This window comes from Oncorhynchus masou, chromosome 31, assembly GCF_036934945.1.
Source record: "Oncorhynchus masou masou isolate Uvic2021 chromosome 31, UVic_Omas_1.1, whole genome shotgun sequence".
Taxonomy (NCBI): Eukaryota; Metazoa; Chordata; class Actinopteri; order Salmoniformes; family Salmonidae; genus Oncorhynchus; species Oncorhynchus masou.
This window is the reverse complement of record NC_088242.1, coordinates 42,087,810-42,103,312: the sequence shown is the minus strand read 5'-3', so window position 1 is coordinate 42,103,312 and position 15,503 is coordinate 42,087,810. Positions and strand designations below refer to the sequence as shown.

Sequence of the window (15,503 nt, the reverse complement as noted above, 5' to 3'; positions counted from 1 at the left end):
AGATACTGCCAGTAATCTGATTAATTAGGAAAGTATGTCTGCAGCAACATCAAGGGAGCCATAAAAATGAACCTATATCAGCATGCTGGCCCAGTTTCTTTCTTTCCCTCTTTAGACTGGAGTATGGCAGAATTCCCATACGACTGGCCACTCTCTCTCTCGCTCTCTCTTTTCCTATTTTTACTGCCTGACAAAGGCAGAGAGGCACACTATGCTGTGCGGAGCCTATTTGGTCAAAGCCGCACAGGAGAGAAAAGTGGAGAGAGAGTGAGCACCAGCCAGGGAGAGAGAGAAAAAGAGGTGGCGTGGGGGAGTTTGTGTGAGAGAGAGGGAGAAGGAGGGGTAGAGAAGGAGGGACAGGAAAGTCCATTCACATTGGTGGCATTTGGCCTGAGCAATGAGCCGCGTTTGGACTCGGAGAGAAGTTTCCCTCAGGAGAAGAGAGTAGAGAGACTGACACAGAGCTACGGGAGGATTGGAACAAATTGAGTGGATATAACTCTTCTGGGAGCTGAACGACTTTGAAGTGGACGAGAGGAGGCCCAGTGCAGAGGCAGCTATGCGGGGGTCAGCTTGGGGTACGTGACTCGTAACTCTGTGCTGGGGAACTTTTGGGGCTTTAAATAGGGCACTGGGGAAAAGGAAGTTTGGTGGAAAATAGAAACAGGCGAGATGGTTTCCACCAGAAACTGTAGAACATTTGTAGACCGTGTTGAGCCATGAGGGTTAACTGTTATCACACCTACATTTAGTTTAGTGCACTTTATTTTGAGTCAGTTGGGATAAGCGAGTCTGCTAAATTATAAAAAAATATTGGGATGGAAGTGATCAATCCAATGACCAGAGTCATCTAAAATGGGATAATAGCCAAGGTAATGTCCTATCTCTACTAAAGATCAGTGGTTCCTGGTCCTGGGGACCCAAAAGGGTACATTTCTGTTTTTGCCCTAGCACTACACACCTGATTCAAATCATCAGAGCCTTTTGATGAGTTGATCATTTGAATCAGCTGTGTAGTACTAGGGCAAAAGGACCAGGATTGAGAACCAGTGCTATAGATGACTATAGCGTGGGAGAGCGCTCTCTCTCTGCTCACTGAAAACAAAAACAAAGACCGTGACAGGCAGAGAAAAGCTCTCCAGGAATGTGTGTGTGTGTGTGTGTGTGTTGCGTGCGCATTCATGGGGGAAGAGGCCTCTCTTCCTCACTGGTCTCATCCTTGGCCATGCTCCCTTAATTTGTTAGGCCACAAATGGAGAGAATGGCATTCAGTATGAGTGTAGGACAGACCTCATTCTCCATAGAAGCATGATGACAGTCAGTATCATGATGACAACCTCACAATGTGGGATTTAGCACACTGACTGGGGCTGTGAAAAAAACGGGTCAATTGTCTTGGAAAGGTAGGTTGTCTGTTGGACCAAAGTAGGAATGTCACATTTTTTCCTCCGTGGTCTACTTTCAATTTTGGACACTGAATCGAGAGGGAAAGAGCGAGGGAGAGTGGATTAGATTAGGAGGGAGATGGAAAGTGGAGGAGGGGATTTCCAGACTGTTTGTTCCCAGCTGCTCATGCATAAGCTCTTGCTCTTCATTATCTCACTTTCTCTCATTTTCTCTCCCTCTCCTCTCTTGTTCTAAATCAGAGGCGCTGCTCTCCGTGCCTGAATCCAAACCAGCCAGTAAAACAGAGCAGACTTTTTCACTGCCCCTGACACATCCCCTCTTGTGCACTATTTTTACACCAAAACCCCTCTGGCTGTGTGTGTGTGTCCAACTGACTCACAATGAGGGATTTACTGTGTCCTCTTGGTTTGTATCAAAGCATGTTTGTGTGACGTTGCATACTAGCCAAGCAGGGTCTGCTGCACCTATATATTTGTGTCCATGTATTTCTGTGTCTAACACCCATAAATGCAAAGCTTTCATGTTTGGTCTGCCCCTGTGCTTAGTGTGGACCATGCCTATACAGCAGATTTCACAGCAGATTTGTCATTCAAACACTTGATTTACGTGAAGTGAATAAGCTAAATGAATGTGCTGCTCTGCTGGGTTGCAGCCTGCATCTACCAGTCCAGTAGTCTATAACCCCCTGCATCTACCAGTCCAGTAGTCTATAACCCCCTGCATCTCTGTCCAGTAGTCTATAACCCCCTGCATCTCTGTCCAGTAGTCTATAGCCCCCGGCATCTCTCGGTCCAGTAGTCTATAGCCCCCTGCATCTCTCGGTCCAGTAGTCTATAGCCCCCTGCATCTCTCGGTCCAGTAGTCTATAGCCCCCTGCATCTCTCGGTCCAGTAGTCTATAACCCCCTGCATCTCTCGGTCCAGTAGTCTGTAGCCCCCTGCATCTCTCGGTCCAGTAGTCTGTAACCCCCTGCATCTCTCGGTTCAGTAGTCTGTAACCCCCTGCATCTAGAGAAGACAAAGGTAGTGTTCAATTATTTTATTTTTTTAACCAAATCTGCTAAAGAGATGTCCATTTTGATTAGTTAAAATGATGTCTAAAAATACCAAATGGGTAAGCTGCCATTGCTTCATTGCCCTTTACGGAGCGCCCCCTATAGCCGTGTCATGTGAGCGATGACACGCAGTGGTTGTTGAATCAAGGTGGACTGGTCTGGAGCCCTTCCACCTACCAGTGTTATTGAACTGAGAAACGAGTCATTATAGCTGACGTGGCTGCAGATTCCTATTGCTAAGGGAGTGTCTGTCTGCCTGAACAAATACCTCCAGGGCTTTTCCCAGACAGACACAAACAATCTGCTCGGAGAACGTCTACGACGCTGCAGTCAGCCGAGTTGAATGAGAAACATGGCTCTATTTTGGGACCGATGTCCTCCATGACGAAGCAGCGCTGACTTGATGTCATTGGTTAAACGAGGCCTGTGTGATCTGTCTATCTGGTCTCCTTCAGAGTCTTTGAGGTGCTTAAGGAAAGGGTCCTGCCAAATACGAGTCCGCCCAGTCCGTGTGAAACAAAAACAGGACATGCGGTTTGGGGGCTATCAAAGCTGTATAGGAGACGAGTTGATTCTTTCAATCTGGTGTGTTTCCTAGGAATGTGCTGATGAACACTAATCCACTACTCTCTAGGTCTGGACAGTATCACCCTTAGTTCAGGGATTACAGCTTCAGAAGAAGACAACTGGGCCCCAGAATACTATGGGTGGAATGCATGGAAAAGGAATAAGCAGTCAACCTGCTTATCCTCCCAAAATAGTGTGTTCAAGGTTTAGTGTACTTCTGCGAGCACAAATTTGTAAGAGAGTGAATGTGTGTTTTTATGACACTGCACGTACAGATTTTCATACATCTACAGAATGCGTTGTACTTTACTCTGTATGTAGGCCTACAGTATGTCTGTTTGTCATACAACTGGGCCAACCTTCTGAGTCAATCCATTATGATCCAATACATTAAGTAGAGATCACATTTACAACCTCTCCCCTCTGTGCTAATTAGAATGTAGTAATCACAGTTAACCTCAGTTGTTGGCTTTTTTGTCTTGGCAGGGTGGCACAGTGTGTGGGCAGAGCCAGCAGTGGCCGTCTGGTGCCAAAGTGGCTGGCTGTTTTTAAATAAGGAGCTGGCTGGTTGATCGACACGCCACAGTCCCATTAATCATTTTCCTGATCATAACGTGTGTGCGCGCGGATGCATGTCTATTAGGGGTGTAATGGTACACGTATTTGTACCGAACCACATAGCCGCAGGAAGTAGGGGTGCTGAGGGGTGCCACAGATGTCACTCCCCGATGAATCTAAACTAAAACTCCTTAAACATGTTGACACATTTGCACCAAAATCACCCCAGGATTCCTACCACCGTATCGGAGTTTACATCCTGACTTCGTAGAGCTCAGACACTCAGCTGTCTCCCACAGGACACACCTGTCCCTGGGACATCCGCGCTGGATGACTCATACAATAGTGCTGATGTGTTTAACATGCGCAGCTGGGTGCCAGCAAACACAGAGCGTGACCTCGTTGTCACGCGCCTATGTCCTGTCTACTATTGTCTTCCTTTCCCCGGCAAACGCTGTGCCTTGGGACTGATGATGTCACAGTGTGTGTACTGTGTAATATCACTGTTTGGATGAGGAGATCATCTGATTTAGATGAGATCATTGGCTGGTAGGAGTCGGTTGCCACCTCACTGGAGCAGGCTAATTGGGATCCTAATAAACAAATCACTAATAGTTGTTTACTAACCTGTTCATGAACAGTAGCTTTTGACTTTTTAATGAGAGATGTCATTACCAATTGAGTGCCCTACGATGTTAATTCTCTCCCCCTAGTTTGCATGTTGCTTCCCGTCATGAGCATCATGTCAGAGACCATTTCCGATGTGAGGCCTGAAGCCAATGTTTGTGCTGCTCTGTTTGTCCATCTATTTTTCATCTACTGTATGTCTACCATATGTTCATTTAACTGTAGGAGGAGAACATTATTTTCTTTGTATCCATGCAGTTTTTATGGTTTTACCAGGGTCACAGAAAGTTCAAACATTATTTTCTGTAATGTTGAATATTTTACATCACAACAAAGCATGTCTGTGAACATTTTATTTAGGGAATCATGGAGTCATATATCAATAGAACAATGTTCAGAATGCTGAGCTCTCCTTAACACGACCCTGGATGGTTCGATAGTCCAAACATGCTCCCTCTGATACATATTCCTGCTGTAAAGATTTGTTATCGCTTTGCTAAGTTCCCATTAATTTGACAATGTGTACCCCTGTTTCTCCCTCTGTCCCCCAGATCGTGTGGGTGTCTCACTGAGCAGCAGCCATCATGGCCCTGGTTCAGGCTCTGTCCATCCCTGCTGAGTGCCACCACACCCCCGGACTCAGCGGAAACCCCCGCCCCTCTGCCCCCCACACACCCCCCAACCTCCCCTCCACCTCCAACTCCCAGGAGGCTATGGGCTCCGTCAGCAGCCTTATCGCCCAGCGCCCCGGCCCGGCCCACCTGGTGCGTCACTACCGGCCCGTTGATGTTGTCCCCGAGCCGGGCGCCACCAGGCTCCACAGAACCACATTGGGCGCCACTTCCTGCCTGGCCTCCTTTGACACATCTCAGGATCCGCTGCTCAGTAGCCTCACTCCGTCTGGCAACAGGAAGCCTTTGATGGTGATTGGCTCCAGTAAGGACAGCGGGACCAATGGGAATTACTCGTATCTGAACCAGGAATATGTGGGAGACTGGAATGACAACACTGTTCATGGTAGCCATGGGACCGGGATTGACACAGGGGAGGCCAAGGATCGGCAGCTTGGGAGCCTCAACGGGAACGTGGAAGAACCCCCTCCCAAACTGGTCCCCGTGTCAGGGAAGCTGGAGAAGGTGAGTGTGGCCCAGGCTATATGGAACAGTCATTCAGTCTCTTTGAAGTAGATCAATCCACTCTCACAATAACACGATTAGAAGAAATGAATGAAACATTCACTGAATATACATTAGTTACAACCTCTTACCCAACAAACCATTTGGTCTTTCCCTCTCACCTCTCAGAACATGGAGAAAACAGTGATCCGGCCCACTGCCTTCAAACCCGTCGTCCCCAAGAGTCACAACTCCATGCAGTTCCTTTCCCCTCGCCATGACAGGGCCAGTCTATCAGACTGCCAGAACAACCTCAACCTGTTGTCACCTGGTAGCCAGATGGACACCTTGCCGCCCTGCTCGGAGAATCGCAACTCCTACAGCGGCGGGCGCCACACGGGCGGGGGCAGCCAGACCTGTTCCATGTCTGACTCGGGACGGAATTCCCTGACGAGCCTGCCCCCCTATGGCAGCATCCCCTGCAGCCTGGCGCCCACAGACTACCCGCCTGGCAGTGCCCACCTGGAGCCCACGAAGACCGCACACGGGCACTCCAACTCGGACAGTGGGTGCTCCTCGTCCAGTAAGAGCACAGGGTCGGTGAGTGGACATGGCCAGCCCCTGTCGGACAGCGGGTCGAGCGAGCGCTCACCAGCCCCTGTGGAGGGGGGGTACGAGGGGGTAGTGAGGGACCTGGAGGATAAGCTGAGGGAGAGAAATGTGGAGCTGCAGCAGCTCCGAGACAACCTGGATGAGAATGAAGTGGCTATATGCCAGGTACGTGGTGAGGTGGATGGCCAAAAGAGCATTGGACACATTATCTTGTCATATATTCTTAAAAGCATGAAGACACCAAGCTCTCTCTCTCTCTCTCTCTCTCTCTCACACATCATGTACCATCACACACAATGACAAATGTCATGATTTATTGACACTAAAACCCTTACAATCACCACACACACACACAATGCCACCTTCACCTACCCAACCCCCGTCTTCCCTCTCTCCCCAGGTTTATGAGGAGAAGCAGAAGCGCTGTGAGCTGGAGCTGGAGGAGTTGCGTCAGAGCTGCGCCACGCGGATGCAGACCCAGTCTCAGAAGGCCCAGCGTGCCCAGCAGGTGCTCCAGCTGCAGGTCTTCCAGCTGCAACAGGAGAAGAAGTTGCTCCAGGAGGACTTCGGGCAGCTGCTGCAGGAGAGGGAGAAGCTGGAGGAGCGCTGTACCTCCTACGAGAAGATTCAGTTAGGGTCCAGGCTGGAGGAGACCAAGTGGGAGGTGAGATGGACCGTCAGGGTCTGCCCCAATGTTAGCAGTATGTGTCTACTCAGGTACTCTGTTATAGACAATAAAGACACAGTGAATTTTACACAATCCATGAATGCCACTGTAACTCCTTTTGAGTAATTGTTGTCACAGTCGGACAGGCAATTTAAATGAAATGATTCAGTACAATGGGGTACTGATAGTGTAGTATAAATGGTACCCTCAGTAATATGCTTCCCCAGGCATGTTTGGCAGGCTTGAGCCTGGCACGGTGTCCCACCGTCATCAATCACATTGTAACAAAGACACCAAGCCTCCTGCTCTCTCTCTAATATATTTCCTCATACACTGAGTGTACAAAACATTAGGAAGACTTTCCTATTATTGAGCTGTACCCCCTTTTGCCATCAGAACAGCCTCAATATGTAGGGGCATAGACTCTACAAGGTGTCAAGTGTTCCACAGGGATACTGGCCCATGTTGACTTCAATGCTTCCTACAGTTGTGTCAAGTTGGCTGGATGTCTTTTGGGTGGTGAACCATTCTTGATACACATGGGAAACTGTTGTGTGTGTGTGTGTGTGTGTGTGTGAAAAACACTGCAGCGTTGCAGTTCTTGACACACTCAAATTGGTGCGCCTGGCACCGACCATACCCCGTTCCAAAGCACTTAAATCTTCACCCTCTTCATGGCACACATACACAACCAAAGGCTTAAAGATCCTTCTTTTAACCTGTCTCCGTCAATAAGGGATCATGGCTTTCTCCTGGATTCACCTGGTCAGCCTATGTCATGGAAAGACTTACTAATGTTTTGTACACTCGGGGAATATGAGGGAATATATTCAAATGTTTACACAGTATACAGTGCATTTGGAAAGGATTCAGACCCCTTGACTTTTTCCACATTTTGTTACGTTACAGCTTTATTCTAAAATGTTTTTGTAATCGTTTTTTTTCCCTTCATCAATCTACAGACAATACACAATACCCCATAATGACAAAGCAAAAACAGGTTTTTAGATTTTTTTTACAAATGTATTAAAACATATATTTTTTTTAAATATATATGACATTTACATAAGTGTTCAGACCCTGTACTTATTCACTATTCAGACCCTAGTACTTTGTTGAAGCACCTTTGGCTGCTATTTACAGCCTCGAGTCTTCTTGGGTGTGACGCTATAAGCTCGGCACATCTGTATTTTGGAAGTTTCTCCCATTCTTCTCTGGTTGGATGGGGAGTTGCTGCACAGCTATTTTCAGGTTTCTCCAGAGATGTTCCATCGGATTCAAGTCAGGGCTCTGGCTGGACCACTAAAGGACATTCAGAGACTTGTCCCGAAGCCACTCCTGCATGGTCTTGGCTGTGTGCTCAAAGTCGTTGTCCTGTTGGAAGGTCAACATTCGCCCCAGTCTGAGGTCCTGAGCGCTCTGGAACAGGTTTTCATCAAGGATCTCTCTGTACTTTGCTCCGTTCATCTTTCCCTCGATCCTGACGAGTCTCCTAGTCCCTGCCGCCGAAAAAAACATCCCCACAACATAATGCTGCCACCACCATGCTTCACCGTAGGGATGGTGCCAGGTTTCCACCAGACGTGACGCCTGGCATTCAGGCTAAAGAGTGTAATCTTGGTTTCATCAGACCAGAGAATCTTGTTATCTTGTTTCTCATGGTCTGAGAGTCTTTTAGGTGTCTTTTGGCAAATTTATAGCGGGCTTTCATGTGCCTTTTACTGAGGAGTGGTTCTGTCTGGCCACTCTACGATAAAGGCCTGATTGGTGGAGTGCTGCAGAGACAGCTGTCCTTCTGCAAGGTTCTCCCATCTCCACAGAGGAACTCTGCAGCTCTGTCAGAGTGACCATCGGGTTCTTGGTCACCTCCCTGACTAAGGTCCTTCTCCCCCGATTGCTCAGTTTGGATGGTTTGCCAGCTCGAGGAAGAGTCTTGGTCGGTTCCAGACTTCTTCAATTTAAGAATGATGGAGGCCACTGCTTTTTGGGACCTTCTATTTAGCAGAAATGTTTTGGTACCCTTCCCCAGATCTGTGCCTCGACACAATCCTGTCCCCGCGCTCTACGGACAATTCCTTCGACCTCATGGCTTGGTTTTTGCTCTGACATGCACTTTCAACTGTGGGACTTTATATAGACAGGTATGTGCCTTTCCAAATTATAACCAATAAATTGAATTTACCACAGGTGGGCTCCAATCAAGTTGTAGAAACATCAAGGATGATCAATGGAAACAGGATGCTCCTGAGCTCAATTTGAAGTCTCATAGCAAAGGGGCTGAATACTTTAGTCAATAATTCTAAAAACCTGTTTTCACTTTGTCATGATGGGGTATTGTGTGTATATTGATGAAGAATTTATTTTATTGAATATATTTTCGAATAAGGCTGTAAAGTAACAAAATGTGGAAAAAGTCAAGGGGTCTGAATACTTGTCATATTCCCACATATTTGTGGTGTGTTTCCTCTATATGACAGTAGTTGTGTTTCATCCAGGTGTGTCAGAAGTCTGGGGAGATCTCCCTGCTGAAGCAGCAGATGAAAGATGTCCAGGGGGAGCTGGCTCAGCGCATGGGGGAGATCGTCTCTCTGCGTGGACAGCTTCGGGACTCCCTTGGCGAGCTCACCACCAGCCAGGGCCTGCTGCAAGAGGCCAACACTGCCGGCCACACGCGCACCATGGAACTGGAGGTGTGCCAGAACGAGCTGCAGCGCCGCAAGAGTGAGGCCCAGCTCCTCCGCCAGAAGGTGGGCCGACTGGAGGAAGAGACGGCCCGCCTCCGTGCTTCCGCCACCAATCAGACAAGCCTCCAGAGCCCCGCCCACAATGGTGGTGGAGGCAGGCAGTGCCAGGCCTTCCCAGAGGGGGAGGAGCCACACTTGACCTATGAGAGCGACGAGGCCAGGGCCTATGAGAGCGAGGCCCTCCAGAGCCTCCGGCTGCAGATGGACGGTCTGAGGGCGGAGTTAGTCACAGAACGCCAGCGGGGGGAGGAGCAGGCGTGTAGCTTTGAGGAGGAGCACAGGGTCTGGCAGGAGGAAAAGGACAAGGTGATCCAGTATCAGAAGCAGCTGCAGCAGAACTACGTGGGGATGTACAGGAGGAACCGGGCGCTGGAGCGCATGCTGCGCAAGCTTAGTCTAGAACTGGAGACCCGGGACGAGCTGGAGGAGCAGGATGAAGGCAGTGGCAACGAGATCAACTTTGACGAGATCACAGCTACTGAGATCTGACACCACCACTTTTTCTCTCTGTCTCCTCCGTCTCCCTATCAGCCATATACAATTGATCCCCTAGGAGCGTCTATAGGAATCCAGATGGCCTCTATAATGACTTAGTAGGTCAGGATACTTCCTTATAGTTCCTTCTGGGTCTCTACAGTATGTAGTAGTCTGTCTATAGTTGGTCTACTCTCCGTATGTTCCTGCTTTTCCACGCCGTCTCACTGTCTCATTAGTATGGTTGACTCCCGCTGGCTAATGTCGATACACGCACACATACACGAAAGCACACACACACTTCTGTCACTCAAAGACATGGTGAGTTGATGTGGTTGAATGAGAGTTCACGAACCCGGGAGAGTGATTTTGAAGTCTGAGTCTCGTACAGCGTGGAGGGAATACATCCAGTTTTTATTTTTTTTTAGCTATTCCTAGAATTACTCGCTGAACATCATGTAAACACATAGGGAGGCTCGGCGCTCTTCTTAGGAATTTGTACTTCCTCGTCATTCACTGTGGGTGGTCTTGTGTTCTTGGTAGGCAGAGCTTGATAACACTAGTGTTCTTCAGCATGTTCTCAAATACTACAGGTTCAATGCAGATACTTCAGGTTCAATGGCAAAAAAAGGGAAACGCTTCAATGTTACCAAAAGCCTCCTCATTCCATGTGACACATTTAAGTATCTAAATATGGACCTTAGTGGTCTTGAATTTCTGTATCTATACAGTATCTCTAGCTAGAAAACGAGACACCGTGGAAATTCAAGGTAAAAGTCGCTAAAGCACACTCAGATATGCTTTCTATTATTGTGAAGAGAATCGACTTTACCTTTGATCTCCCTTCACCGACGTACAAAAGCATGGATGGATGAATCTCTATGGATCTTTGTTTCTCTGTCAGTATTTGTACGCTGCACTGGCTGTTTGTGAAGGTGCTTTTTGTACAGGCTGTGAGAGAAGACATGCACTAAGTGAGCGACGTTTCGGGCTCTATTCAAGCCACATTGCGGAAGTTCCGCGTTAGAGTAATTTAAAGGCAATTTTCCCGCCTTAGCAGAGACGGCATTCACAGTAACCACTGTATATGTCAGATCAATCTCTACCGCTTCAGTGACACAGATTTAATAGAGCCAGTCGTCTTTCAAAAAGTGAAATTAGACTGACCATGATAGGACTGATCTTTTCATCAACTTCTGTATAAAAAAAACACATGAGGATGACACTTAAATGTCCCTTATCGCTGTTAACCCTTCATTGTAGATATCCTTAATACTGACATCGTATATGGTGAAATATAATAGATTTCTTAGAGATATAATCTATTTCAAAATAAACATGGCCACTGTGAATAGACCAAAGCAATGTCACATGTCCTGTTGGTTCCTTACAGTACCATGTCTGCATATTGGTGTATGTGTAAATGCTACTCATGGCTCTACAGTACAATTTTTTACATTAAATGTATATTTTCATGCTGTAAATTTCTTGTACCAACTGACTGTTTTTAATAAAAATGAATGATAAAACGAATAGCTGCTTTTCAAATGGATTACTGATGGTTGGCTCTATACTTAATTTTATGACAAACTGTTACATAATTTAACCAAACAGTTGTAATTATTATAAAGCATGTATTGAATGGTTGATTCTATTAGGTCAGACAAGGAACATCAAGCCACAGAAGTAAAACATGATCAGATACTCTTTTTTTATTTTATGATGTTAAGCCCTGTTTATACACGTACATTGTGATAACATGTCACTCTCCTCATTTATCTAGATTGTATCGTCTGTGTAGACACTTCTCTTGACACCAAGAATTTGAGAAACTTGGAGCATGTTTACAACTGATATCAACATGTTCATGACTGACAGGTGGATGTGTTCTAAGCCTGCCATCTTCTGGTCACTAGCAGCACTCCCACACACCTCTCCACACTGGCTCAGACAAACAACCATTAGTTCACTTCACAGGGGTCCTGAAAGGCAGTCGGATTACAGTTTGCATAAATTAGCCAGTGTGTTAATGATTTAAGTATAATTCTATGAAATGTCTATATAGATGTGTATATTTATTTTACATAATTTTTAAGTGTCTGTGATAAATAACATAACTAATGTAAAAGGAAGAATTGTGTGAACTGGTCTACTATTGGCTCAGTGGCTTGATGCTTTAGGACAGCACACAAGTCACTGGCTGCTGGTTCCCATGGCGGCAGGTCTCTTCCTCCCCTCGTTTGATTGGTCAGATTCTCCTGGTTCACCATAGCGGGAAAGAAGTTTCTTATTAGCCCACATAATTCATTCAGACCTTCACTTTTCACTATAGCCTGTGGAGCTTCTGTTTGTGTTGCTCCTAGGCTTTAGGTCATGGAACTCCAAACCAAACCCCATTTTTCTGTGAAGGGAGTCAGTCTTTAGTCAGAGACTACAACATTAGTGGGTAGATCAGCTTTAATATTGCAGATTGTTGCTTCCATCAATGTAATTGTCTGCATAATTTCCAATACCCCATATTTTGGGGGTAAATATATAAAGTACCAGTCCAAAGTTTGGACACATCACCTCATTCTAGTGTTTTTATTTATTTTTACTATTTTCTACATTGTAAAATAATAGTGGAGACATCAACACTATGAAATAACACATATGGAATAATGTAGTAACCAAAAAAGTGTTAAACAGATTCTTCAAAGTAGACACCCTTTGCCTTGATGACAGCTTTGCAGACACTTGGCATTCTCTCAACCAGCTTCATGAGGTAGTCACCTGGAATGCATTTCAATTAACATGTGTGCCTCGTTTAAAAGTGAATTTGTGGAATTTCTTTCCTCAATGCGTTTGAGCCAATCAGTTGTGTTGTGACAACGTAGAGGTGGTATACAGAAGATAGCCCTATTTGTTAAAAGACCAAGTCCATATTATGGCAAGAACAGCTCAAATAGGCAAAGCAGGACTACAGTCCATAATTATTTTAAGACATGAAGGTCAGTCAATCTGGAAAATTTCAAGAACTTTCAAAGTTTCTTCAAGTGCAAGCACAAAAACCACCAAGCGCTATGATGAAACTGGCTCTCATGAGGACCGCCACAGGAAAGGAAGGCCCAGAGTTACCTCTGCTGCAGAGGATAAGTTCATTAGAGTTACCAGCTTCAGAAATTGCGTCCCAATTAAATGCTGAAGGAGTTCAAGTAACAATCACTTCTCAACATCAACTCTTCAGAGGAGACTGCGTGAATCAGTTCTTCATTGTTGAAATGCTGCAAAGAAACCACCTACTAAAGGACACCAATAAGAAGAAGAGACTTGTTTGGGCCAAGAAACACGATCAATGGCCATTAGTCCGGTGGAAATCTGTCCTTTGGTCTGATGAGTCCAAATTTTAGATGTTTGATTCCAACAGCCGTGTCTTTGAGATGCATAGGAGGTGAACGGATGACCTCTGCATGTGTGGTTCCCACCGTGAAGCATTGAAGAGGAGGTGTGATGGTGTTTTGCCGGCAACACAGATTTATTTAAAATTCATGGCACACTTAAAACCTATTTTGGCGAGGCGGCAGCATTTTCACATTTGGATGAAAATCATGCCCAGAGTAAACTGCCTGCTACTCAGTCCCAGTTTCTAATATATGCATATTATTAGCAGATTTGGATAGAAAACACTCAAGTTTCTAAAACTGTTTGAATGATGTCTGTGAGTATAACATAACTCATATGGTGTAAAAAATCCAACCAGGAAATGGGAAATCTGAGGTTGGTCGTTTTTCAACTCATTCCCTATTGAAGATACGGGGGCGTGGAGAGAACAATGTGTATCAGCGAGCTCCCGTGGCATTCGTAAATTAATATTTTTACAATAATCTCCTAGCTTGAAAAAGTGGTAGAATTAGCTAAATACGTTATCCTACAATGAGTCTTGACGGCTATTTCTCAAAAATCTCCGACAACATACCCAACAGAACTTCCCTTTTAAATGGTCTCCCCAGGTTTTATGTATCTGGGTATATTTGTAACTCCTAAATTCCAGCAAATGTACAAAGCCAATTTGTTCCCTTGTTTGATACATTAAGACAGGATCTGGAGCGCTGGAACTCTCCCGATTTCTTGGTTGGGTAGAATATCCCTCTTGAAAATGAACATTTTACCTAGACTACTTTACCCAATCCAAATGATCCCAGTATTACTCTCCAATAAGGTAATAAAGGATGTAAATGGATGGCTAAGTTCCTTTTATATGGAGTAAACGCAAGCCAAGACTTAAGATGGCAATATTGCAGCTGCCAAGTTCTATGGGCGGCTTGGACCTGCCCAATATCAGGTTCTATCAATGGTGTGCCCACCTTTGTTATATTTCTGACTGGATCACAAACGACGACTCCTCTATTTGGTTAGACATTAAGACTTCTCTTTCAAAATACCCCTACAGGATCTTTTTCTTTTTCAGAAGTTTCAAGTCTGTAGAAGATCACTGCAATAATCCCATTACACTTAACAAACTCAAAGTATGGAGGTCAGTTCAACGCTTCCTGGGAATGTCCAAACTAACCTCTGCTCTTACCCAAATTCTTAACAACACAGATTTTGGTCCAGGATTGCTGGATGCTGGCTTTGACTTTTGGCTTAATAAGGGCATACGCAGACAAAATGACTTATTTGCTGATAAGATTTTATTGTCATTTGAGCAGAGGGTCGAGAAATATCGACTCCCAAAGCAGGACTATTTCCGCTTCCTACAAGTAAGACATTGTATTTTGAAGAACACCACCTTAATTGGTAACCCTGATATGTCTGTCATTGAAACAATGCTTTTTTACCACAAAGGAAAATGTCTGTAAGTCTGTTTTATGATGTTGTAAGGTCCTTTTCTGCTGTCAACACACAGAGGGTGAAACAAGTGTGAGAGAAAGAATTGTCTGTTACTACTGACGAAGAGATGTGGTAGGACATTTGGAGATATGCAAAAACAATATCTATATGTAGCCGTACGAGAGCAATCCAATTAAGAATAATACACAGATTGCATATATCCCCAAATCACAGACATGCTTTCAGCCCCACTTCCTCTTCTCCTCAGTGTCTTAAATGCAAAACTGATACAGGCACCGTAACACATTGTTTATGGTCATGTACCAAAATACAAAGATACTGGTCTGGTGTTCTGCAAGAAATTGAAAAGATCCTAGGGGTTGATCTAGAATTGGACCCAGTTTCTTTACTGTTGGGTCTCCCAAGTAGGCATGTTACTTCTGTGGGTAAGAGGAGGCTTTACAACATCCTTACCTCTGCAGCGAGGAAAAACATCCTTTTACAGTGGATTAGTGATAAGGTTCCGTCTATCAAAGATTGGCTTAAGATACTATTTGAATGGGTGCCTCTGGAATATCTGACATTGCATTCTAAAACAGATCAGTTCTACAAAGTATGGGAACCTTATCTAAATTACCTAGAACCTGAGGTATCAGCTATTATGCTACAAGGATTCTCTTAGAATGGTGGTGATCTATGTATTTCAGAATTACACTGTACGTTCCATGTGTGGAACCTAACTTCTTGGTTTAAACTGAGCTTTTTTGTTTAATTTCTGTTTGTAAATTTGTTTAAAATGCATGTATTGAGAGACACAATGATGGGGAGAGAGAAGTGCCGAGCGGGAAGAGGGAAATGGTGTGTGTGTG

General features: G+C 45.3%; 1 protein-coding gene across 3 annotated transcripts in view; it reads left to right on the top strand.

Annotated features, from left to right (window-relative positions):
• LOC135523954 (leucine zipper putative tumor suppressor 2 homolog) overlaps nt 1-12,388 on the top strand; it is a 43,692-nt gene extending 31,304 nt beyond the window's left edge. For 2 of the 3 annotated variants that reach the window (XM_064950994.1, XM_064950991.1), the window contains 4 exons: nt 4,765-5,349; nt 5,518-6,105; nt 6,341-6,604; nt 9,103-12,388. In XM_064950994.1, the coding sequence (XP_064807066.1) occupies nt 4,798-5,349; nt 5,518-6,105; nt 6,341-6,604; nt 9,103-9,840 (2,142 nt within the window). In that variant the 5' untranslated portion in view covers nt 4,765-4,797 and the 3' untranslated portion in view covers nt 9,841-12,388. Of the gene's footprint in view, nt 1-256; nt 579-4,764; nt 5,350-5,517; nt 6,106-6,340; nt 6,605-9,102 lie in introns of those variants that run through there. The other variant, XM_064950993.1, reaches the window with a different exon arrangement.
• The last annotated feature ends 3,115 nt before the right edge of the window (nt 12,389-15,503 follow it).